At 45.7% G+C, this 25,902-nt stretch overlaps 1 protein-coding gene across 1 annotated transcript in view; it reads right to left on the bottom strand.

Annotated features, from left to right (window-relative positions):
• LOC125153802 (zinc finger protein 432-like) overlaps nucleotides 1-11,172 on the bottom strand; it is a 36,426-nt gene extending 25,254 nt beyond the window's left edge. Inside the window, 4 exon segments of the mRNA XM_047837324.1 lie at nucleotides 4,297-4,392; nucleotides 5,768-5,894; nucleotides 9,376-9,566; nucleotides 10,980-11,172. Coding sequence (XP_047693280.1) covers nucleotides 4,297-4,392; nucleotides 5,768-5,894; nucleotides 9,376-9,390 — 238 coding nt within the window. The 5' untranslated portion in view covers nucleotides 9,391-9,566; nucleotides 10,980-11,172.
• Nucleotides 11,173-25,902: the final 14,730 nt, after the last annotated feature.

Raw genomic sequence — 25,902 nt, 5'->3', positions numbered from 1 at the left:
AAAGGAGAAATGGACACTGGAAAGTAGAGAAAAACAGGACGTACTTGCATAAGGAAAAGACAGTTAAATGATGAATTCAGCAGACAGTGGTTAGGAATCAGGGTGACCCTGCTAACTTTATGGCTTGAGCCACTGGGTAGGTAGAAACATGTCAAATGGAGATGAGGAATATTACTGAGATCCAGAAAGTGTTGGAAAAAGTCTGTGTTGCAAACATCGAGAGGATTATTAGGAATGTAGTATAGGGGCATCTGGGTGGCTCAGCTGTTTGAGCGTCCAACTCTTGGTTTTGGCTCAGGTCATGATCCCATGGTTCGTGGGATGGGGAGTCCTGCATCAGGTTCTGTGCTGCTTGGGGTTGTTTCTCTCCCTCTCTGTCCCTCCCCCCACACACGGTCTTTCTGTCTCTCTCTCTCAAAATAAATAAACTTAAAAAAATGTAGTATAGACATCAAGATCTGGTTGGGGGTATAAATAGAGATAGCAATGTGGAAATAATACATACCTGTTATTCAAAAGAGGACCGGGTGAAACATTGGGAGGACACAGAGAATGAAAGATAATGAAGGTTTTAGATAGTCCAACATTTAGTTTGCGGATTCTTTAAGTTCACGGAGAGAAACCAAATTCTGACTAGAGAGATCAGGGAAATATGCATACTAAGGTGTATATAGAAAAAATGCATTTGTTACCTAGCAAATAAGAAAGTAAGGCCTTCAGAATTTAACATGAGCTGAAAGATACTCTTGCATTATAATCCTGTTCCTAAATTTGCCTTTCTATAGACCACCATCCAACTAACTTCCCAAACATCAATCAGATTTAGTGAACCACAGTCCAATCTTGGTCCACCTGGCTCATATAGGCCACACGTGATTGGCAGGAAATCTTTGTACAAAAAATACAAAACCAAGCACAGCCCTCCACCATGCTACCTCGATTACTCACCTATCAAACCCAGTCATCCTGGCAATAAACGTGTACATCATCATGAATACTCCCATTCATCCATGTCCCCGCTGTTTCTCCTACAGATATCTTCTAATGCTGGCTTTCATCCAGCCAATTCCAGACCACTCTGAATAGTCAACCCCATGGCCTTGCCCATTTCCTATTTCATGCCTTCATTCCTAATTCATGGCAGCATCTTCTTAATTCAAAATGTACGTGTACCTTATACATATCATGCTGTCATTCCATTCTGATCGGACGGCCATCAGCTCTATTTCTTCTTTATTTCTAAATTAATCCCTTTATTGTTCGTGTTTAGAGTTACCTTCAGTGAAGATTTAACCTCACCCAAAGAGAAGTCTGGCCCTTGCCCTTGGCTCCAGGGAAGTGATCTCTAGGCCCTTGGGATGTCCTACCTGACAGGAGTGTCTTTGTTTGCCTGGGGTCTTTGACCACAGGACATTCTAACAATGTGATTTACGATGGAGGCTTTGGGTCATGCCATATCAGTTCCAACCTTCAGACCCTCAGAGGAACTGGAGACTATAGGAATTAGCCTGATTTCTGGAGGGGCTAGAAACTAAAGTTCAGCCACGTGGGCAATGTGGGATTGAGCCCCAGTAAAAACACCCAAAGGATCAAGTGAGGTCCCCTGGTTGGCAATACTCTGTTATTGTCACACACCGTGGCTGGGAGGAGGAAATGCTGACCATGAGTCTGGAAGCACCATGTTCGGACACTTCCTGGACTCCATGTGACCCAAGAATTCCACTCCTTGATGTATACCCAAGAAAAATTAATGTTAATAGAATAATTCATAAAAGCCCCAAAAGTGGAAGAACCCAATGTCCATCAATGGATGAATAAGTAAATAAAATGTGGTATATCCATACAGTGGGAGTATTATTTGGCAATAAAAAGGAATGAAGTGCTGATACATGTTAAAGCACAGGAGAACTTCAGAAACATTAGGCTAAATGCAAGAAGCCAGACACAAAAGACCAAATATTTTATGATTATATGAAATATCCAGAACAGGCAAATCTGTAGATATAGAAAGGAGAGCAGGGGTTGCCTGGGGCTGGGGGCCTGGGAGGAAATGTTTCCTTTTATTCTTTATCTTATTTTTTAAAAGATTTTACTTAAAAAAATTTTTTTTAATGTTTATTTACGAGAGAGACAGAGTGTGAGCATGGGAGGGACAGAGACAGAGGGAGACACAGAATGTGAACCAGGCTCCAGGCTCCCAGCTGTCAGCACAGAGCCCAACGCGGGACTTGAACTCATGAACCGTGAGATCATGATCTGAGCTGAAGTCAGAAGCTTAGCAGCCTGAGCCATCTAGGCACCCTTTTAATGTTTGTTTACTTTTGAGAGAGAGAGAGAGAGAGAGAATGTGTGTGTGTGTGTATGTGTGTGTGTGTGTGTGTGTGAATGGGGGAGGGGCAGAGAGAGAGGGAGACACAGGATCTGAAGCAGGCTCCAGGCTCTGAGCTGTCAGCACAGAGCCCGACGCAGGACTTGAACTCATGAACCATGAGATCATGACCTGAGCCAAAGTCGGCCACTTAATTGACTGAGCCACCCAGGCACTCCAAATTTTACTTTTTAAAAAAAAAATTTTTTTTTTTTTGAGAGGGAGAGAGAGAGAGAGACAGAGAGACAGAGAGAGAATACGAGTCAGGGAAGGGCCGAGAGGGAGAGAGAGAATCCCAAGCAGGCTCCATGCTGTCAGCACAGAGCTCAATGCAGGGCTCGATCTCACAAACCATGAGAACATGATCTGAGCTGAAATCAAGAGCCAGACGCTTAACCAACTGAGCCCCCCCCTGGGAACCCCAAAGATTTTACTTTTAAGTAATCTCTATAACCCTGAGATCAAGAGTTGCATACTCTCGTAACTGAGCCAGTAGCCAGGTGCCCTAGAAATGTTTCTTTTTAAAGTGATAAAAATATTTCAAAATATTTCAAAAAAGGAGCCCTAGAAATGTTTCCCTTTTTTTTAACTTTCCTTTTTTAAATTTATTATGAGAGAGAGATAGAGAGCAAGTGGGAGAGGGGCAGACAGAGGGAGACAGAATCCCAAGCAGGCTCCATGCGGGGCTTGAACTTAATGAACCGTGAGATCATGACCTGAGCCAAAATCAAGAGTCAGACACTTAATCCAATGAGCCACCCAGGTGCCCCAGAAATGTTTCTTTTTAAAGTGATTAAAATCTTTCAGAATCGGGGATGGTTATATAACTGTGTTAATGTGATACAAAGCACTCAATTGTATGTGTTAAGTTGGCAAATTGTAGGCTATGTGAATTATCTTAAAACTGCTTACAAAAAAAGAATATGAAAAACAAATGACTTAGAGAAATTAGTACAACGGGAAGACCTACGATGAACCAAAGGAAAATCAGAAATATCAACCACAGGAAGGAAGCCACAGAAGCAAACACAGCTGATTTAGGCTAGACCTGATGATGTAAAACCATCTTTTCCAGTGAAACAGTCAACAGAAACTTTTCTAGTGACACAGTCAACAGAAACAGCAGGGGTCTTTAAGACAAGAATGCCACAGTTAACAGCGTGGGCAGGAAAAGGTGTGCAGTACTAAGACAGAATAATGTTAAAATGGGATCAAGAGGGATTTTTTGTGTAGAGGGCAGAGCATTCCTATTCCTCATGCAGGGACTCGGAAATTGTAGGCAGGTAAAATACCTAGAACTGAATTCACACTAGACAACAAGTAGGGAGGTATCGATTTGGAGTCTCATCCAGACATCAGAAAGAGCTTAATCCATAACCCAGAAGAGAAATCTCAAGTATTAGGAATACAGCAGAGAAAATGGAAAGGATCTGAAGACCTTCGAGGTGGGGGAAGAGCTAGGAAGCGGACCAGGGAAGAGACCAGGTTACTGTGGAGACACAACATACAGGGTGGGGTTGGCTGTTGGGAGGGAAATCAGCATTTCCAGAGGGGCCGGAACGTGCAACCGTCGGAAACAGTGTGAAGTCACACATTTCTCTTTGGACTCAGCCCCCGGGAGGGTAATTTCACAGCCAGGGTGGGAGGAACAGGGACACCCACTCTGATGGGGCACAAAGAAGGGGGTCAGCTACAGAATCCATGGAAGAACACTAGGCAAAAGCAACACAAATTAAGGTGTAAAATGAAAAAAAGCAAGGATCAGATATCAGAAGAGGAAAAAAAGAGTTCTACTTCCTTCTAAAGACCTGGAGGAAAAGCTCCCCCATGGCGGGGAGATGCATGGAGTCCTCAAGCACCCGGCCCGCCTCCTCTCCCCGGCTGGAGGGGGACTTCCTCAGTGACCCAGCTAGCTGGCTCCCACTCACCTGGACTGGTTCCACTGCGGACTTCCTCTTCTATGGCCCACGGTTCTTCCCCTCGTTCCAGCTTGGCGAGCACATCTGGTTTGCTGGCTTGATGCCCTGCCCGTGGGAGAGACAGGACACTTGGAGATGGGCTGGGATGTGTCGGGATGGGAGGACGCTACACGTGAGGGGCTGACAGTTTTCGCATCTGCATGGCAGGGGTTCTTCTCTCGGGAGAGGGCACTCGTGATGCTGTGATATTATAATATATATTTAGTCTTTGTACAGGCTCCTGGCACAGAGCTCGTAAGGCCCTTGTAATTTCCTGAGTGGCAGCTGTGATAGGAATATCTGTTCCAGGATTTGTTCTAAGTCCCAATTCCTGACACGGGAACTTCTAAGGTCCTTGGAGTCTCCAGAGTGAAGGGTGTCTTTTGTGAACTAATGACTGGTCATAGGGGCACCAATCTAGCTTTAGCCTGGGGGCTGGCTGCCAGAAACACCCACGAGTGATTAGGAGGTTGGGACCTTCAGCTCCAACCCCCTCCCCCGGCCGCTGGAGACTGAGTTAATCACCAGTGGCTAATGATCTCAGTGGTTATGTCTACATAATGAAATCTCCATAAAAAGTCCCAAACAACCAGGCTGGGAGAGCTTCCAGGCTCATGACCACACTGGGGTGCTAGGAGGGTGGCTCACCTGGACAGGTCATAGAAGGTCCACACCCCTCCCCCCATACCTTCCCTTCTACCTTTCTTCCTTTGGGCTGCTCCTGAGTTTTATCCTTTATAATAAAATGGTAATCTTCTTTTTTAATGTTCATTTATTTATTTTGAGAGAGAGAGCACAAGCAGGGGAGGGGCAGAGAGAGAAAATCCCAAGCAGGCTCTGCGCTGTCAGCACAGAGCCCAATGTAGGGCTCAACCTCACGAACCGCGAGACCATGACCCGAGCCGAAACCAAGAGTCAGACACCTGACTGACTGAGCCACCCAGGTGCCCCCATAAAATGGCAATCCTAAGTAAAGTGCTTTCCTCAGCTCTGCGACCTGTTCTGGCAAATTAGCAGACCAGAAGCGGGGTTGCAGGAATGCCTAATTTATAGCTGGACTGAAGCGTGGGTACAGTGGGTACCCAATACTTGCAACTGGCCTCCAAAGTGAGGGCGGTCCTGCGGTACTAAACCCTTAAACCTGTGGAGTCTGACGCCAACTCTGGGTAGTGTCAGAACTGAAATGGATTGCAGGACACCTAGCTGCTACCTGAAGAGCTGGAGGCCTGGTTGTCGGTGCGGAAAACCCCCACGCGCTTGGCATCATTTGTGTTGCTAATAAAAACAGCTCATAATACGTTAGACCCTTTTAGCATGTGCCAGAGGTGGTCCTGGGAATCAGCCATTCAGAACAGTGCAGGGACCCTGAAGTGTAAGCAGCTGAGAAAGGAAAGGCCACCGACCGGGCACCTTCTGAGGGACACAGGGAAACTGTCCTCACCCACTGACACCAGGTTCCTGTAGTTCTCCAGCATCACATCTCGATACAGGTCCTTCTGGGCGGGGGCCAGGAGCCGCCACTCCTCCCGGGAGAAGTCCACGGCCACGTCCTCCAGTGTCAGTGATTCCTGTAATAACAAAGCCCTGTTTAATATGAAAGGTTCGCTTTTATTGGTTCATGAGGAATATAAAGGAAGCTGCCCTGCTAATAGTAACTATGACGCTGAGACCAGTTCTGAAGTATAGGTGGTGTTTTTGTGTGTTTTTTAAGCCCTTCTCTGACACCAGCTGGATGGCCTACAACTGAACTCAATTCTGACACTACCTACCTGGAGACGGCGTCACATTTCACAGGTTAAGGGGTCAGTCCCACAAGACTGCCCCTGCCCCTGCTTCAGACACCAATCCAAGTCCATGTTGTCACCCGTGCTCTAACAAACTACAGAGTGGAGGTTCCAGTGACCCCCCTCCTTGGGTTTGATTAATTTGCTTAAGCGGCTCAGAGAACTCAGTGTACTTAACTGCGTACTAGTTTATTATATATGATAAAAGATACAGATTTCATCCAGATGAAAGAGACGAACAGGGCGAGGTCCGAGGGGAGGGGCACGTCACCCCCTCCGGACCCACATCCACTAAGCTTGGAGCTCTCCAAACCACACACCTTTGGGATTTTATGGAGGCTCCATCACAGGCATGGGGGGTCATGAACTCCATTTCCAGCCCCTCTCTCCTCGCTGGATAATGGGGATACAGCTGAAAATTCCACACTTCTGATAATGGCTTGGCCTTTCTGCAGACCAGCCCCCATCCAGGAGCCCACCCAGAGTCACACCATTAGAACAAGAGCTGCTCCGGGGTGCCCGGGTGGCTCAGTCGGTTAAGCATCTGACTTCGGCTCAGGTCACGATCTCACACTTCGTGAGTTCGAGCCCCGCGTCGGGCTCTGTGCTGACCGCTCGGAGCCTGGAGCCTGCGTCCGATTCTGTGTCTCCCTCTATCTCTGCCTCTTCCCTGTTCATGCTCTGTCTCTCTCGGCCTCAAAAATAAATAAACATTAAAAAAATTTAAATAAAAAGTTTATTAAGAACAAGAGCTGCTCCTATCACCCAGGACATTCCAAGGGATTTAGGAACTCTGTCACAGATGAGATTGAAGACCAAATATTGGACCGAAAGATACCTCTAGTGCTCTTTTCACTTAAGGAACTACAAGGATATTAGGGGGCGCCTGGGTGGCTCACTAGTCAGTTAAGCAGCTGACTTCGGCCTGATCTCACGGCTCGTGGGTTCGAGCCCCAGACTGCAATTATGCAAGTTGATAATGTGCTATTATTAAGCATTGGTGAAGATTTTAGGCAAAGATGATCCACATATCACTTAGAAGGTACCCGCTAAATGCTTTACACAGTTTTACTCATTGAGTATGACTACAGACCAATGGAATTTTGTATAGTTAATATTCATCAATCCATTGCAGTCATTATTTCTTTAGATGCCTGGATTAAGAACAGATTATGTTCTTTGGAGTATGGTTCCACCGACACACAAGATGTCATGACAGGTGTGTTTACATACACAGATGTACATAAATCCAGTTACATCTGTAAGTGGGCCACGTGCACAGATGCACACACAGGTCCAGGGACAGCAGGAGCACCTCACACATCTGTTAAAGCGGTATGAAGGAATGAGGAAAGAGGACATGAAGAGAGAATGTACTTTTTTGCTTTTAAGTTTTATTTATTTACTTTGAGAGACAGCATGAACAGGGGAGGGGCAGAGAGAGGGAGAGAGAGAATCCCAAGCAGGCTCCATGCCATCAGTGCGGAGCCTGACATGGCGCTTGAACTCACAAACTGTGAGATCACGACCTGAGCCAAGATCAAGAATCAGATGCTTAGGGGCGCCTGGGTGGCGCAGTCGGTTAAGCGTCCGACTTCAGCCAGGTCACAATCTCGCGGTCCGTGAGTTCGAGCCCCGCGTCGGGCTCTGGGCTGATGGCTCAGAGCCTGGAGCCTGTTTCCGATTCTGTGTCTCCCTCTCTCTCTGCCCCTCCCCCGTTCATGCTCTGTCTCTCTCTGTCCCAAAAATAAATAAAAAAAAACGTTGAAAAAAAAAAATTTAAAAAAAAAAATAGAAAAAAAAAAAAAAGAATCAGATGCTTAACCGAATGAGCCATCCAGGTGCCCCGATTTTTTTTTTCTTTAAAAGGTACTCGTGAGCAATTTGTATAGTTACAGGAAACAAAAGCACTAAAAAGAAGAGTAGGTCAAAACTGGATCTAAAAACGGGAAAGGGGGGCGCCTGGGTGGCTCAGTCAGTTAAGCGTCCGACTTCGGCTCAGGTCGTGATCTCGCGGTCCATGAGTTCGAGCCCCGCATCAGGCTCTGTGCCGACAGCTCGGAGCCTGGAGCCTGCTTTGGATTCTGTGTCTCCCTCTCTCTGACCCTCCCCCATTCATGCTCTGTCTCTCTCTGTCTCAAAAATAAAGGTTAAAAAAATTTTTTTTTAAACAGGAAAGGATTCTTCATTTTCTGAGATAACATAAAGTTGTAAACATCCTAGAACCCAGTAATTCAAGCCCTTACTAGACAAAATTTTGTGCAACTATCTAATGCCAAATCTGTTCTTGAATGCCAGTACAGGCACCTGTTCCTGGAGCCTTACTTTGGTCCCCTGAAAAAGCCGTGTTCACTGAATTTGCTTGGTTTATGCCCCAGGAGTCTCTGTGGAACTCTATAATAAACAGCAGGAGGGAGTCAGCTGCTGCCTTTATTAGAAGGTTAGTGTTCTAGGGCACCTTGGTGGCTCAGTTGATTAAGTGTCCGACTCGTGATCTCTGCTCAGGTCATAAACTCACAGTTTGTGAGTTCAAGCCCCATACACTGCACTGATGGCACACAGCCTGTTTGAGATTCTCTCTCTGCCCCTCCCACGCTGGTAGTCTCTCTCTCTCTCTCAAAATAAATAAACTTAAAAAAAAAAAAAGGTGACTGCTGAAAACACTGTCTACCCCATCACCTCTAAGAAGAATATAAAATTTTTCCTGAGTCCTCAGTACCATGAAATATTGACATCCCCTGAGGAACCTTTCTGCTTTCTCCTCTCAGTCACTGCATATCATGTAACTTAGCATGATTCTCTTGTCATTGTCACACATATTAGATGCAGCGTGTCAGCTGATGTAACCCAGAGGATCCTTTAGTTACATATTATGTTCCAACGCTGGTCATTTACCAGGAATCACATTAACACTATATTCTTGATTCTACTTTGCCATGATGTTGGAGGTAGAGTCAAAGTTTATTTCTCTCTAGATACTGAACGGATTTAAAAAAAAAAATAAAGTTATTTATTTTGAGATACAAAGAACGTGATCAGGGGAGAAGCAGAGAGAGAGGGAGAAAAGGAGAATCCCACACAGACTCTGCACTGCAATGCAGAGCCCGATGCAGGGCTTGAACTCACCAACTGTGAGATTGTGACCTGAGCCGAAATCAAGAGTCAGACGCTTAACCAGCTGAGCCACTCAGGCTCTATATTTTCACAAGCCTCTATAAATTCACCAGGGAATAAAGAAGAGAATTAAAAAAAAGACAAAAATCACCTGGGCATTGATCATTTTCTTCTGTTTTGAGAAATGGCCAACAACTGGGATATTCTGTCTTTGTCTCTTCCGGATATGCCCCAAATTTCTAGTTAGAAATCTAGTAGCCAGTCAAAAGTGCTCCAGAAATGACACTGTCTAGGTCGTGGAACCTCCTCTTTCTTCATTCATTTCTTGTCTCTTGTCAGGACCTGTAGGCCAAAGAGCAAAATTACTTTCAGTGTTACATCCTCTCTTGCTGTGTACTCACCTTGACACATGGTCCCCAGTATTTGTGTCTATTTGGTTCCCCAGGAATCATGACTTAGGCATAAGACCCTGAAGTAGCAGGTAATGGGAAGTGGCAAAGGAGAATCGGAACAGAACTCTGCCTCAGTGGCAAGTAATTTTCAGATCAATTTTAGAAATGAGGCCATATGGACAGCGAGGAACAGTGAATTTTTCCTTTAAACTATGTTGCTCTCCTATCTCTTTATTTACCCTATGTACATACACTTCAATATGCAGAACAATGAGCACACCAGAGAGAGAGAGAGAGAGAGAGAGAGAGAGAATATGAGCTATAGAATCAAAGTTTTAAAAACACCTCAACAAATTAAAAATTAAAAGACAACTCAAAAGTATAAATACTGAGCAGCGCCTGGGTGGCTCAGTCCGTTAAGTGTCCGATGTGATCTCAGGTCATGATCTCTCAGTTCATGGGTTCGAGCCCCACATTGGGCTCTGTGCTAACAGCTTGGAGCCTGGACCCTGCTTCGGATTCTGTGTCTCCCTCTTTCTCTGCTCCCTCCCCTCTCACACTCTCACACTCTGTCTCTCTCTCTAAAAAACCAAACATTTAAAAAAATTTTAAATAAATACTGGGAAAATAGCAGACTTTATATAATATATAACCTGAAAGGAAATATCCAAGACAACACACAGTAAAATTACAGAAGGATAAACACAGAATCTTAAATAAAAGCCTAATAAAAACAAAAGGCTAATTAATTTTAAATCTGCTGAATCGTTTCTCTCTCCCAAAACTTTCATTTCTGCGGATTCAAAGGGACGGGATGATGTGGAGAGCCAAAAGAGATTAGAAAATTATATGGAGGAGGGACTTGGACCTGAAGCTTTTAAGGAATGTTAACATTCAACACGTCTGTTCCAGGAGCCGGTCTGAGCCCAACGCACGAACCAGCCGGGGCCCCTGAGCCTCCAAGCCTGCTGTCACACGATCCTGCACAAAAGACAGGCCACGACCCCACCGAATCAATACCAAAACTGGATCAGCTACACTGACCTCCCTTAATGGTTCCTCAATCACTGAGCTCCAAATTATTGCAGAACCAGAGCCAAACGCCGCCTTCTGTGACAAACACCACCCCACCAGCTGTCAATCACCTACAGGCTGGGTGACCTGCGAAGACCCTAAACCTTGACCTCAGGACTCCCGGTAGTTGATCTGTTAAGATCTTTAATCACTGACCAGCACAGCCCCCCCAGGATTGACCCCAAAGACATCTCGATTACAGACATTCAGTACAGACTCCTCCGTGCTCACCTCCAAAAACACACCCGCCATACGCTACCTTCACCGACTTAGGGGAGCAACAACTTACCTAGAGGCCGACAGGCCGCCCCTCTCCCCGCCTTTTCTACAAATAGACCCACACAAGGACTTGAGTCTCTCCTGAACCTGCAGCGACCTCTTCAGGGCCTAACTTACTTCCCTAAACTTCCTTCGCTCTAGTTCCCTCGCCCGGCCTCCTCTCCCGGGAACACCTGACGAGGGTCAGCGGCGTTTCTGGCGCGTTTCTATGGAGAACTGAGTACGGGTTTCCGGCTCCTCCTTATGAGGTCATAAGTCCGCGCGGCCGTCGCCTCGGCGCCCCGGGGGCCGCCATATTTGAATACCCGCCGTACGGAAACCTGGGCAGCGGTGTGTTTGCGCTGTGAGGCGGCGGTGAAAGAACGCCGCGGAAACCCTCGCCCTTTCTCGCCCCTCCAGGCCTCACAGGAAAATGGGGAGATGTTCAGAGGCTCCCGCTCACGCGAAGCAGACGTGATATGGCGGTAACCTTTGAAGGGACAGAGGACCCTTAGTTGTAGGGGACGCGGAACGGCGCCGAGTTGACCAAAGCCGGAGCCCTTCCCCATCTAAGGGGCGCGGCTCCTCCGGCCGTGAGGTCTCCGCTCGGTGGGAAATTAAAATAACCTCTGGGCACCACGGTCTCGATTCTCATCGCGGAAAGGCTCAGCGGCGGTGTAAAAGCTCCAGCAGGCTTGCCAAGAAAGCGGGCGGCGTGCTGCGGCCGGAGAGGGCCGGGGCAGGTGCCCGCCGGCTGGGAGGGAGCCGCGCGGCCGGGAGCTCGGCGAGGGTGCCGGGGAGACCACGGTTTGGAAAAGTGAGATGGGGTGGGGCATGCGGCGGTCGCCAAGAGAGCTGAAGCCACGGTCGTTGTGAGCCTCTTGCCAGCCTCATCCCATCCATGTCCCTTACACATCCCAGGCAGCCACTTCTGTCACTCAAGATTAGGGGCGCCTGGGTGGCTCTGTCGGTTAAGCGTGGGACTTTGGCTCAGGTCACGATCTCACGGTTTGTGGGTTCCAGCCGGCGATCGGGCTCTGTTTCCCTCTCTTTCCCTGCCCGTCCCCCACTCGTGCTCTCTCAAAAGTAAATACATGTTAATTTAAAAAAATTTATAAAGGGGCGCCTGGGTGGCACAGTCGGTAGAGCGTCCGACTCTTGGTTTCGGCTCAGGTCATGATCTCACTGGTTCGTGGGTTCAAGCCCCGCATCGGGCTCTGTGCTGACAGTGCGGAGCCTGTCGCTCCCTCTCTCTCTGCACCCCCGCCCCCGCCAAAGTAAATAAATAAACTTTAAAAAAATTATAAAGATTAGTCTGCAACATATTCATGAAATTAGTTGCGTATGTACTCCTTTTTCTAGCTTCTTGAACACAGCATAATTGCCTTGGGGTTGTTTCCAGTGTTTTGGATATTGCAGCTGGAACTGCTGTGAATATTCACGTGCAGGAAATAAAATGAGCACAAAAAACAGATTGACCACAGCCCTGTGCATCTTCACCAAGACGTGTTTGCCAGCCTTTTGCAGGCCTGCTACCCGTTTCCAGCCTGCTCTCGCTCATATTCTCCTCTCCAGCCCGCACCGCCTCCCCACCCTCACTCCCGCCAATGCCAGTTGCTGAGCTTAGAAGTCTCCCTCACTCCCAGGAACCAGACACCTCAAGAACACAGGCTGTGTTCACCTGTTTGCCCCCACTATGTTAAAGCCCATAGGCTATTATAATTTTCAGAATGCACCTGATAAAGTCATGTAACCACAGGTCAAAGCAAAAGACAGTTCCATCTTCATACTCCTCCATCATTACTATGCTGGCCCAGTCTCGCCCCTGATACTAAAATTGTCCCTGCTTGCACCTTTGGTCTGTGCTAAGCTCGTTTTCATACAGCAGGCAAGGTGATGTTTGTAAAATACAAATCAATCATGAAAAATTTCCTGTTCTCCATTATCTAATGACTGCAATACAGAATAAAATCTCAGGAATTGAGATAACCAAGTTTAGGTGCTTAAAAATGTGTTGGGTTGGGGCGCCTGGGTGGCTCAGTCGGTTGAGTGTCCGACTTCGGCTCAGGTCATGATCTCACAGCTGGTGAGTTCCAGCCCTGCATCGGGCTCTGTGCTGACAGCTCAGAGCCTGGAGCCTGCTTCAGATTCTGTGTCTTCCTCTCTCTCTGCCCCTAACCCACTTGCATTCTGTCTCTGTCTCTCTCAAAAATAAACATTAAAAAAATTTTTTTTTAAAACATAACATTTAAATGCTTAAAAATATATATATGTCGGATTCAATTTACCCCTTAATTCAGGGTTTGTGATGGAAATGTAAAACAGCTACTGCATAGCAAATATCCATTTCTTCTCTAACCAGGACTCAAGCAGGGTATCTTTAATGAATCAAGAGAAAGACTGGAAAGAGGAGAGAGGACAAGAGCCCCAATCATAAGAGGAAAAAGGAATAGAAAAGGCAAACCACATATGCTGTTAAGCAGGTCACAGAGGAAATGGGAACTCAAATTATAGCAACTTTCAAAGGTGATAGGGCTGTGAACAACTTAAGGGTTCTTCTCCAATACACTCAAGAGGAATCTTACCTCCTTTCATATCCCAGCTTTCCTCCATCTTGCCTGAGGTTCTCATGTTTTTTATTCTGCTTCTCTAGGGATCCTAGTCCTCTTCTCTCCCCCCTTTTATAGGCAAACATTTAGCCTAATAACACACACATACACACAGTATTTTTTTGAACAATTCCATTCTTTACAACTGCCTTACAATCGCTCATTCTTTGCACTGATAGAACTTTTTTCTTTATAGTCCATTCACCTTCATCTTCCAAATCGACATGATAATTCTTTTATTTCTTCTATGTCACAAAGAATGTATGACCCTATAAAGCAGCACCAATCAATAGACGGTTCTGTGATGATGTAATTGTCATGTAATACATCTGTATTGTCTGACATGGTAGTCACTAGTCACCTAGAACTATTGAATTCTTGGAATGTGAACTCTTGATATTAAGGAAATACATGTTTAACTTTCATTAATCTACATTTAAATAGCCACATGTGGCTAGTGGTACTGAAGCAGTGCAAAACTATCAAGGAATGTACAGTTAACATGGGGAGAAAAGACATGGGCATTTCTAAAGACGTATTTGTATCCTGGATTATTTATACATTATTTTTCTCTTTCCAAGTTTTAATTTAAATTCCAGTTAATTAACATACAGTGTAATACTAGTTTCAAGTGTAGAATTTAGTGCTTCATCACTTAATACAAGACCCAGTGCTCATCACAAGTGCACTCCTTAATCCCCATCCCCAGTTTAACCCACCCCTCCCCACCCTCCCTCTCGGTTTGCCTCTTTTTTTTTTTTTCTCCCCTATGTTCATTTGTTTCCTAAATTCCACTAGTGACATCATAAAGTATTTGTCTTTCTCTGACTTATTTTACTTAGTGTAATACTCTCTAGCTCCATCCATATCATTGCAAATGCAAGATTCCACTTTTTGGTGGCTATCATTCCATTTGTGTGTGTGTGTGTGTGTGTGTGTGTGTGTATCACATCTTTATCCATTCATTAATCAATTACTTATACATTATTAATAGGACTCCTTCGCTTGTCTCCCATTCAAATACTCTCCTTGGGGAAAAATGTACTTAGGATCATTCTAACTCCACGTCATTCTAAGCACAAAACCTGTGATCCAATTATTTCACGTCCCATTTCACCTAATGTGGAGTTTACATACCCTGAGTATGTTAGATGGAGCGTGAAGATACACCACTTACATATAATTCAGCTAACTTTTTTTTTTCTTTTTTTTCTATTTCATTTTAACCAATTTAATGTTTTTACTTATTTTTGAGACAGAGAGAGACACAGCATGAGTGGGGGAGGGGCAGAGGGAGAGGGAGACACAGAATCGGAAACAGGCTCCAGGCTCCGAGCTGTCAGCCCAGAGCCTGATGCGGGGCTCGAACTCACAGACGGTGAGATCTTGACCCAAGCTGAAGTTGGTCGCTTAACCCACTGAGCCACCCAGGCGCCCCTAATTCAGCTAACTTAACACTCATTCCAGGAGGGCAAAGACATTTTGTTCACCTCTGTGTCCTTAGCTGGTAGAAGAATACCGGGTATAAAGCAGGTACTTCACAAATACTCACTGAATGAACAGCAATTCATTGAAAGGCTATTTCTCAGGTGACTTTACATAATATAAGGTCCTGAAAATCTCCACACTATCCTAGGGAAACTGAACAGATCTTATATGTTCCCCAAACTCCACTAGTCAAAGACTGCTTTTTCCTATCAACCAACTCTATATGATAAAGATGTTCATTCCTAGCAATATCCAGATACCACCTTATCTCTTTATACTCACAGCAGTGTTTTGTTTCACTTATGATCCCAGGCATTCCAGATTAGTTGACGAAACTGAGCAATTGATGTGGAAGCTAGAGAGTATTATGTTACGCAAAATACCTCAGAAAAAGACAAATACCTTAGGATATCACTCGTGGAACTTAAGAAACAAATGAACATGGGGCGCCTGGGTGGCGCAGTCGGTTAAGCGTCCGACTTCAGCCAGGTCACGATCTCGCGGTCCGTGAGTTTGAGCCCCGCGTCAGGCTCTGGGCTGATGGCTCGGAGCCTGGAGCCTGTTTCCGATTCTGTGTCTCCCTCTCTCTCTGCCCCTCCCCCGTTCATGCTCTGTCTCTCTCTGTCCCAAAAATAAATAAAAAAACGTTGAGAAAAAAAAAATTTTTTTTTAAAAAGAAACAAATGAACATAGGGGAGGAAACAAAAGAGGCAAAGAAACAACAGGGTTACTAACATCAGACTGTGTCTCTGTATCAACAATATAGAGAATGAAATTTATCAGGCTTTCCCAGTCTCTGCATTCATATTTCTCTCAAAATACACTTAACTATATAATGGCCTGGAATTTTTTGTTCACTGTTTTTCTACTCTGTATTTCCTTCCCATAGGTTTTTTGAGACATAACGTGTGAAATCATTGACCACTGAAGGCACAATCACATTGACTACATTTGTAAGATTTTTGTTCCCCTGGGCAAATTTTCTGCCAACACTGGAGGGCACAACCTAGCAAGAGGCTGTTCCAAAAGGGCTAAGTTCCTATTTGCTAGAAGCCCACTGATATTTAATAATGTCTGAGAGGCGACAGAAGGCATTTGCACAGTCACCAAATTAACAGGACTTCACTTCTAAGAAGCTGTGACTCTGTGGAAGGGTTTTCCAATTTTATAAATCTACGTGTTTCTCCTTTGTGTGGGGGGGGGGTTTGTTTGTTTGTTTGTTTGTTTAATAAGGCAAGACTTGTAGGCAAAAGCTTTCCCACACCCAGTGCATTCACAGATCTCTCTCCTGTAGGAGTTCTTTAATGGATAATGACCTGTTGCTTCCTGATGGTTTTCCCACATTCACTACATTTATATGGTTTCTTTCCTGTGTGCGTTTTCTGATGTTTAATGAGACCTGACTTCTGAGGACAGGATTTTCTTTTTTTTTTTAATTTTTGAGAGAGTGAGAGTGAGAGATAGATCGTGAGTGAGGAGGGGCCGGGAGAGAGGGAAACACAGAATCTGAAACAGGCTCCAGGCTCGGAGCCATCAGCACAGAGCCCAACACGGGGCTCCAACTCACAAACCACGAGATCATGCCTGAGCCGAAGTTGGACACTTAACTGACTGAGCCACCCAGGTGCCCCTGAGGACAGGATTTTCTACAGTCCCTACATACAAAGGAAGCCTTGTTTGCATGAACTCCCTGATGTCGTAAGAGGCGCACCTTGTGGATGAAGCCTTGTCCACACTCACTACATATACAGGGTTTATCACCAGTATGAGTTCACTCACGTACAATGAAACTAATCTTCTGGGTGAAGCCCTTTCCACAATCATACATAGGGTTTCTCTAAGGTATGAGTTTTCTGAAGTAAAATGAGATGTCATTTAATGAGCAAGGCTCTGCCACATTTACTGCCTCAATGGGGTTTTCTCCTCTTCCATTTCTCTCGTGTATAATGACTTCTGACTTCCTATAACAGGCTTTGCCATATTCACCTATAGGTTTCTCTCCTGTGTGAATTTTCTCGTGTCCAGTGAACCTGGACTTTGTGGTATGTGCCTTCCCACATGTACTGCATCCATGGGGTTTCTCTCCCCGGTGAATCCTCTCACGTTTAGTGAGCTGAGACTTCCTCATGAAGGATTCCCCACATTCACTGCATACGTGCATTCCCCAATGTTGTGAGCCCTCTGATGCTGAAACGGGAGCCTTAGTGCTGGTGGGTTTTCCAATTTCAGGCAATTTTAGTATGAATTTGCTCATACTTTGTAAGGAGAAAGGATTTCTCATCTCCACTACACTCCACGGAGTTCTTTATTTCATAGCCTCTGCTTTAACTGACTGAATTTAAATTTGATTTCAGAGTTTTTCCCTAATTTTGCCTTAAAGGAAAATGATGGTCCAGATGGACAATATTTTCAGAGGCATCATGTTCACAGCATTGTTCCGCATTTCGTTGTCTTTAGGCATCTCCAGCCATGCAAGTGTCACCGTAGGTGATCATCAACTTCAGCTTCTAGGAAAGAAGAGAACAATGAGTGCCTAGGTGTGGGCTAGCCAATCTCTAGTGTTGACTGCGTGATCTCAGTATAAAAGAGTCTCTATTAATGCCCCTTATTTCTTTTTTTTTTTTTAATTTTTTTTCAACGTTTTTTATTTATTTTTGGGACAGAGAGAGACAGAGCATGAACGGGGGAGGGGCAGAGAGAGAGGGAGACACAGAATCGGAAACAGGCTCCAGGCTCCGAGCCATCAGCCCAGAGCCTGACGTGGGGCTCGAACTCCCGGACCGCGAGATCATGACCTGGCTGAAGTCAGACACTTAACCGACTGCGCCACCCAGGCGCCCCACCATATGTAAATTTTTAAGGATAAAGGATAAGCTGAGGTCGTGTTCAGAGCACAAAGACTGAAACAAAGTTGAGGCAAAGGACCAAGATGTTAGTTGCTCAAACATTCAGACTTCCGGTTTGGAAGAGTCCCACCAAAGGAAGCAAACGGACTATGGTGGTCAAGGGCAGAACCAGATGCTTGTTATGAACAAACATCTCAGGCAATTCAGAATGTTGGACCCTCAGCGTTTGAGTATGACATTTCTGTGATACTCTTGGGTGGTTGTCGGCTTTCTAAAATTTACCCCTTTCTTCATTCTGCACAGCACCATCACCCTGGCCATACATTTAGGGACAGACTCTTATCTCCACACTCCCAACTTTTAGTCTAGCTGGGGCACGTTCCTGAAGAAAGGGGCAAAGGTGAGAGAGAATGACCATCCAGGAAATTCCACCAGACTGGTGGACACGCAGACTTCTCCAGGGACAGATGTGCTTCCATACGGAAGAAGAAGACCATCACCTTCCGTCGCATTCTGCAAGCTGTACCTGTACAGATGTCACATCTGATTTCCTCCCATTTTGACACCCCTAAGGCACTGATCCCTCATCTTGCAATGGACTGCGTCTTCTTCCATAATTCTGCATTTCTGTCTCCATGTTGGCCTCAGTTAAGCAGCCTCTGGGACCGCTTGCCTCCTTCTGAACCAAGACTCGGGCCACTGGTACGCTGTTTTTCCCACAGCCTCAGGCCCTTCCTTATTATTGCTACACAGCTGCCACCAGGTAGAAATTAAGACAACCCAGAGGTGAAAAAACAAAACAACAAAAAACCCCTACCATTCATCATGCTACCTCAACTAGTTCAATTAACAATACATAAAGTCTAAACAGTCAGCCTGGCAATAAAAGTTAATATTGCCTTGGGGTGCCTGGGGGGCTCGGTCGGTTAAGCGTCCGACTTGGGCTCAGGTCGTGATCTCACAGTTTGTGAGTTCGGGTCCCGCATCGGGCTCTCCACTGATGATGTGGAGCCTGCTTGGGATTCTCTCTCTCCCGCCCCCCCCCCCCCGGCCCTCCCCAACTCGTGCTTTCTCTCTCTCAAATAAATAAACTTAAAAATAAAAAAGTTAACATTGCCTTGATCACCCCATTTACCTGTTTCCATTCCAGTGCTGCCCCCCCAAATACCCTCTGACACTGGCCTCTGCGAGGCTTCAGGCTGCTCTGTGGCAGTCTTGGCCATGGCCTTGCAGATTTCTTACTATTTATGCCTCTCTTCTTTGCCCTTCATTACCTTCTTTATTTAAAATCAAGGTATGCGCCCACATATCGTGGCGTTATTCCCCAGGCTCTCTATATAACTGTAGGTTCTATTTCCTCTAGATTTCCACAGTATCACACCTTTGCTAATCATTTTGACATGTAACCTCAACCTTGAATTCTAGCAACAATACTATGTGTTCAAAACCTGTATTGCATACAGATTTTCATGGATCCATGTCATATATTTACCACAAACATCTCTGCTACTAGGTGGTATTTCTTTGCTTCTTTTGAAATTCAGCATTTTAGCTGTGAGTCACCAAATAAAGTGCCACAACAGCAGCCTCTAAAGAACTTTAGATATCAACATCCCCAGACTTGTACCCGAAATCTAATCAACCAGGCTGAGAGAGAAAGGCCTGGATGCATGCATTATACACACGGTCTCCAACAAAAGCCTTGGATTTAAGAAATGTTTGAAAAATAGATACGATGTTTTCAAGGCTGAGTTTCAGTGCTGTGGGCACAAAGCACTAAGAGAATTCATAGAAGGAAAACAAACAGTCAGAGACCATTTCATGAACACAGAATTCAAAGTGCAGCAATACACACACACACACACACACACACACACACACAATTATATGAATGGGAAGACAACACTAAGATCATACCCCTGTCCCTTAGTTTTTGTCTTTTCTTGCTGAATCAGCAACTCCCCACGACGTTTATGGCTCTTACTTTCCTGAAAGACATTTTTGTTCTGCTTTTGGAGAACCAGCCTCTCTTAGATCTTCCAACCTCACCACCTCTTTCTTAATTTCCATTGCTCTTTCTTTCTTCTTTTATATTTATTTTTAAGAGAGAGAGAGAGAAACAGAGTGTAAGCAGGGGAGGGGCAGAGGAGAGGGAGATACAGAATCCAAAGCAGGCTCCAGGCTCCCACCTGTCAGCACAGAGCCGGAAGTGGGGCTCAAACCTACAAACCATGAGATCATGACCTGAGCTGAAGTCAGATGCTTAACTAACCCACCCAGGTGCCCCCCATTCTTAACCTTCTATAGTACTCATTTTTCTAAACTGTTAGAAGACACTAAACTTAAGGGGAAAAAAGAGGAAGGTGGAAGAAATTTTCTTCTAGAGAAAGTGATTTTAGTTCCTTACTAAAAAGTCTGAATTCATTCAGGAGTTTCTGTGAACTTAGGAGTCTCTGTTGAAAATAAAAGCTTAACTCACAAATTAAAGGGAAAGTTTAAGGACAGGAGAACAGAACAAGAGATGGAAAACAGAATCTTTGGACAACTTCTGAGTGGGGAAAGAGAAGTGTCTCATTAGTTCATTCAGGTTGCTAGAACAAAAACCGACAGAAATGTATTTCATATTTTTGGAGGCTGGGAAGTCCCAGATCAGGGTACCAGCAGATTGGCTGTCTGGTGAGACCTGCTTCCTCGTGGGCAGTACCTTCTAGTTACAATCTAATATGGCAGAAATGGCAGGACCATCATGACCTAATCACCTCTCAAAGGCCACATCTCTTAACACCATCACCTTGGGGATTAGGATTTCAACACCTGAATCTCGAGAGGACACAAACATTTAGTCTAGAACAAGAAGCTAAGAAGCCATGGAAACACAGAGATCAGATTACAGTGTGGACACAGCATCCAAAGCGAGGCTGAATGCTGGGAAGGGAAATCACTAGTTTGCAATGGGGCAGTTACATGAACCAATTGGAAGACTATTTTGAATTCAAAGAGCTATGTCTGGAGTAACACTTAGAAGGTGGAATTTCATAGCAATGGAAGTGGGGAAGAAGTAGCTAGAGACACTGCAACAATGGACAAAAAAGACTTGAGAACTGTAGGAAGAAGAGAACTAAGCAAACAATGACAAAAATCAAGATGGGAATGCCCGGCTGGCTCAGTCGGTACATCATGTGATTCTTGATCTCAGGGTCATAATTTTGAGCCCCACATTGGATGTAGAGATTACTTAAAAATAAAATCTTAGGGGTGCCTGGGTGGCTCAGCCGGTTAAGTGTCCCATTTCGGCTCAGGTCATGATCTCACAGTTCACAAGTTCAAGCCCCACGTCAGGCTCTGTGCTGACAGCTCAGAGCCCGGAGCCTGCTTCTCCCTCTCTCTCTGCCCCTCCCCTGCTTGTACTCTGTCTCTGTCTCTCTCTCTCAAAAATAAATAAAACATTAAAAATAATAATAATAAAATCTTTTAAAAAAATTAAGATGTACATAAAATAAACAGGGGTCGGCTCTCGGAAGAAGAAAAGGGGCATATTTTCCTATCGGCTCCTACAAAGAAGCTCTCATCAGGGAAGGATATGAGGGGCAGCTGTTTAGACATCTTCAGACACTCTCACAGCCCTGGCACCTTCCCTGGCTCATGAGAATGTGACCTCCTCGGCCATTCACCTTGCTGTTGTCACTTGCTCACCTGGACTGGTTCCACTGCGGACTTCCTCTTCTATCGCCCACGGTTCTTCCCCTAGTTCCAGCTCGGCGAGTCTGGTTTGCTGGCTTGATGCCCTGCCTGTGGGAGAGACAGGACACTTGGAGATGGGCTGGGGTGTGTCGGGATGGGAGGACGCTACACGTGAGGGGCTGAGGCACTTTTCGAATCTGCATGGCAGGGGTTCTTCTCTCACAGGAGCGGACACGTTATACACTCTTGTCTGAAGCCAGAGAAGGACCCGAGAATCTACCACTGGAAAGCGCTGCAGATACTCTGAAGTGTTAAGCAGCTGACAGAGGAAAGGCCACTGATGGGGACTCTCTGAATGACAGGGGGGCTGTCCTCACCCACTGACACCAGGTTCCTGTAGTTCTCCCACATCACGTCCCGGCAGGTTCTTCTGGGTGGGGGCCAGGAGCTGCCACTCCTCCCACATGAAGTCCATGGTCACATCCTCCAGTGTCAGCAACTCCTGTAATAACATGGTCCTGTTTGATAGAAGCGTTTCCCTTTTATTTGTTATTTTTTTAAGATTTTATTTTTTCTTGGGGTGCCTGGGTGGCTCAGTTGGGTAAGCGTATGACTTCAGCTCAGGTCATGATCTCATAGTTCGTGGGTTCGAGCCCCATGTCAGGCTCTAGGCTGACAGCTCGGAACGCAGAGCCTGCTTCCCATTCTGTGTGTGTGTCTCTCTCTCTGCCCCTCCAGACGCAGGGCTTGAACCCATGAACTGTGAGATTATGACCTGAGCCAAAGTCAGACGCTTAACCAACTGATCTACTCAGGAGCCCCACAAGCAGTTTTTTAAAAACCACTTTGTAGGGGCACCTGGGTGGCTCAGTCGGTTAAGCATCCGACTTTGGCTCAGGGCATGATCTCACGGTTTGTGAGTCCGAGCCCCACATGAGGCTCTGTGCTAACAGCTCAGAGCCTGGAGGCCACTTTGGATTCTATGTCTCCCTCTCTCTGCCCCTTCCCCGCTCACACTCTGTCTCTCTCTCAAAAATAAATAATCATTAAAAACTATTTTAAATCAGTCTGTAGAAGGAAAATACTATTGGGATATTCTGCATTTATACTTTCAATAGTCCATTCGTCTGACAGATCAGAAATTTCTGTAATAAGTAGATATGACATTCTCTTGCCAACCAAGAATCATATACATGGGAGCACTTACTTGCCAAACATTATACACTTGCCAAACATTAATCTTGATATTAAGATTAATAAAACAAGATTAATCAATATTAATAAAACAAGATTAATGAAACATGTTATTACACTCATCCAGGGCCTTCCCAGACTTGGTGGATCCGAATTAACCACGTGGAGACGAGGGATGCCAGAATTACAAGATATGTCATGTTTAATAAGTGTGTTTAAAATGTTCTAAGGAATTTTTAAAAAGTGTTGCAAGGTAGGGCACCTGGGTGGCACAGTCAGTTAAGCGTCTGACTCTTGGTTTCAGCTCAGGTCGTGATCTCCCAGTTCATGGGTTCGAGCCTCCACATCGGGCTCTGCACCAACAGTGTGGGGCCTGCTTGGGATTCTCTCTCTGCACCCCCTCTCAGAATAAATAAATAAATAAACATCTTTTTTTTTTTAATTTTTTTTTCAACGTTTTATTTATTTTTGGGACAGAGAGAGACAGAGCATGAACGGGGGAGGGGCAGAGAGAGAGGGACACACAGAATCGGAAACAGGCTCCAGGCTCTGAGCCATCAGCCCAGAGCCTGACGCGGGGCTCGAACCCACGGACCACGAGATCATGACCTGGCTGAAGTCGGACACTTAACCGACTGGGCCACCCAGGCGCCCCTAAACATCTTTTTAAAATGTCGCCAGGAGTATTTTAAAATGTCTAAGGAACAGGAACTATAAAGAGACAGGTAGGCAGAATTGAGGAACAGTATATCTGAAAAAAAGAAACACCCCCACAGGTTGAAAGCATATTAGAGGCACTGAAGGGATAGTGAACTAGAAATTACCCAAAATGCAGCAGAGCTACTGCAGCTGGGCAGAATATTCCGAAAGACCATGATAATTTGCTAGCGGGACTCAGAACTCACTGAAAGCTGTTACAGCTTATGATAGTTAAAGGATACGGGTTAACATGAGCCAAGAAAAGTGGCGCAAAGCGCAGAGCACAGCAAAGTCCCAGACATGGAGCTTCCAGATGACCTCCCACAATGGAGCCACGGGCAGTGTTACTTCCTCAGCATGCACCTGCGACAGAAGGCAGGGGAAACTGCCAACAGAAAACTCCCGAGCTTGATGTCTGCTCCGTGTGGGGGCTCAATCAGCTGGGCAGGACACACGCATGTCCGCCTTCAGTCTCCAGCCTCTCCAGGGGTGCACGGACACACAGCCGCCCCCCAAGTCCCGCTGTGGCTTTTCCTTGGCTGTTTTAATCTCTATTCTTTCTATCATAAATGTAACCTCGAGTATAAAACGCTTTCTGAGTTCTGAGTCTTCTTAGCAAATTAGCATACCTGAGGGTGGTCTTGGGGACCCGCAAGGTAAAAGGGAACTCACTTGTTTGCTGAATATACATACAATATATGCATAAATATTAACTATTAAATATACACATATATTGGGTGCCTTGGTGGCTCAGTCGGTTAAGCGTCTGATTTTAGCTCAGGTCATGACCTCGGGAGTCCATTCTCATCGGGTTCTGTGCTGACAGCTCAGAGCCTGGAGCCTGCTTCGGATCTGTGTCTCCTGCTCTCTCTGCCCCTCCCCCTCTCACGCTCTGTCCTCCCCCCCCCCCAAATAAATGAACATTAAAAAAATTTTTTTAATAAAAATGAATTTAAAAAAAAAGAAACCTGGACCAGATACCACATGAGGACACAGGGAGAAGGTGGCATGTACAAGTCGAGGAAAGACCTCGGAAGGAACCGTGGGGACCTTGATCTCAGACTTTAGCCTCCAGAATTGTGAGAAATGTCTGTTGCGTAAGCCAGCCAGTCTGTGCTCTGTTATGACAGCCCGAGAAGACTAATACACCCACCCCACTGAGCCACACAAGGCAGTGACCCACGTAGACCTTAGGATCCTCACTCATCACCCTGTGCCACAGCTGAGAACGTGGCACCTGGACGGAGGGGAAAATGATGAGGCTTCAAAGGTAGAAAAGCAGTTCCCTAAAATACATGAAGATGGAAATGGAGCGTTCCAGAGTCTAAGTAACCAACAATGCCATTATCATCTGGCAGTCAGCATGCTTAGTAATTGTTACGATTTTTATGAAGGTGAGAGGTAGAGCCTAGAGGATGTAAAGACATGGCCTTCTCAAAGAGGACCACCTGGAATTACCTATCCTACTAAAATGTTTTATTTACCTGGAACGCCAGCCTCGGAAAGGTGAGTCAGCACCTGGGCCTCAGGGTTCAAGGCAGGCCTGGGCAGCCCCTTCAGGGACCCTGACTGAAGATTCAAGGACAAAGACACGGGCCACGAGAGGCGGTGCAGATTCGCGACACGAGGAGTGGAGATGACCTGAAGCCTGAGTCGAACAAGAGTCCATTTCTGATTCTTTGAAGAGCATCTGTCCCAAATCCATCCTTCCAGAGGCCATTATTTTGCATGTTTTGTTCACCAGTGTGTACCCCATGTCTACAACAGTGCCTGGCACAGTGCAGGCGCTCAAAAAAACATCTGTTGCAGTAAATTCCTCAAAAACCCAGTGTTTGGAATTCAATGAGACAGCCACTTGATGGCAAATTTCCACGTTTTTCCCTTGTAATCAGCGCTCCGCTTTTAAGCTGGACAGATCTTTCCTGAAGCAAGGGAAAGAACCCTGAGTACAGGAGAGAGGACAAGGCCCCGTTCCCAGGACAGTGAGCGTGATGAAGCTACGTGTCCCAGTTCATCACATCACAAAGGAGCTGGGATCCCTGAGATAAAAGCTCTAACAGGGGGCAGACTGTGGAGCGAGGGTCAGGGCGCTTCACAGCATCGAAAGAATCTCACCTCCACCCATCTAATGCACTGTCCTCCTTTTTGGAGGTGACGTCATTTTCTACCAATTGGGCTTGCTCTGAGGATCCTATTCCTTCTCTGATCTGCCCTTTCTCTATTGCCAGGGGCCTCTATTCAGGATTCTTTTTTTTTCTTTTTTCTTTTTTTTATAATTTTCTGATCTTTGAAATTTCTTTTCCGTAGCTCCTTTCCTTAAGTGAACAAAAATCCGCTTGATTGATTAGTCCAGTGGGTCATTCATTTAGGCCACACATTTACTTTCAGTCGCCTTTCAAAGCCATGGGATTTGTTTCCAGTCTGCTAAGGGCTGGGG

Source organism: Prionailurus viverrinus, chromosome E2, assembly GCF_022837055.1.
Source record: "Prionailurus viverrinus isolate Anna chromosome E2, UM_Priviv_1.0, whole genome shotgun sequence".
Taxonomy (NCBI): domain Eukaryota; kingdom Metazoa; phylum Chordata; class Mammalia; order Carnivora; family Felidae; genus Prionailurus; species Prionailurus viverrinus.
Note: the sequence above shows the minus strand (reverse complement) of the source record. Positions and strands in the feature narration are given on the sequence as shown.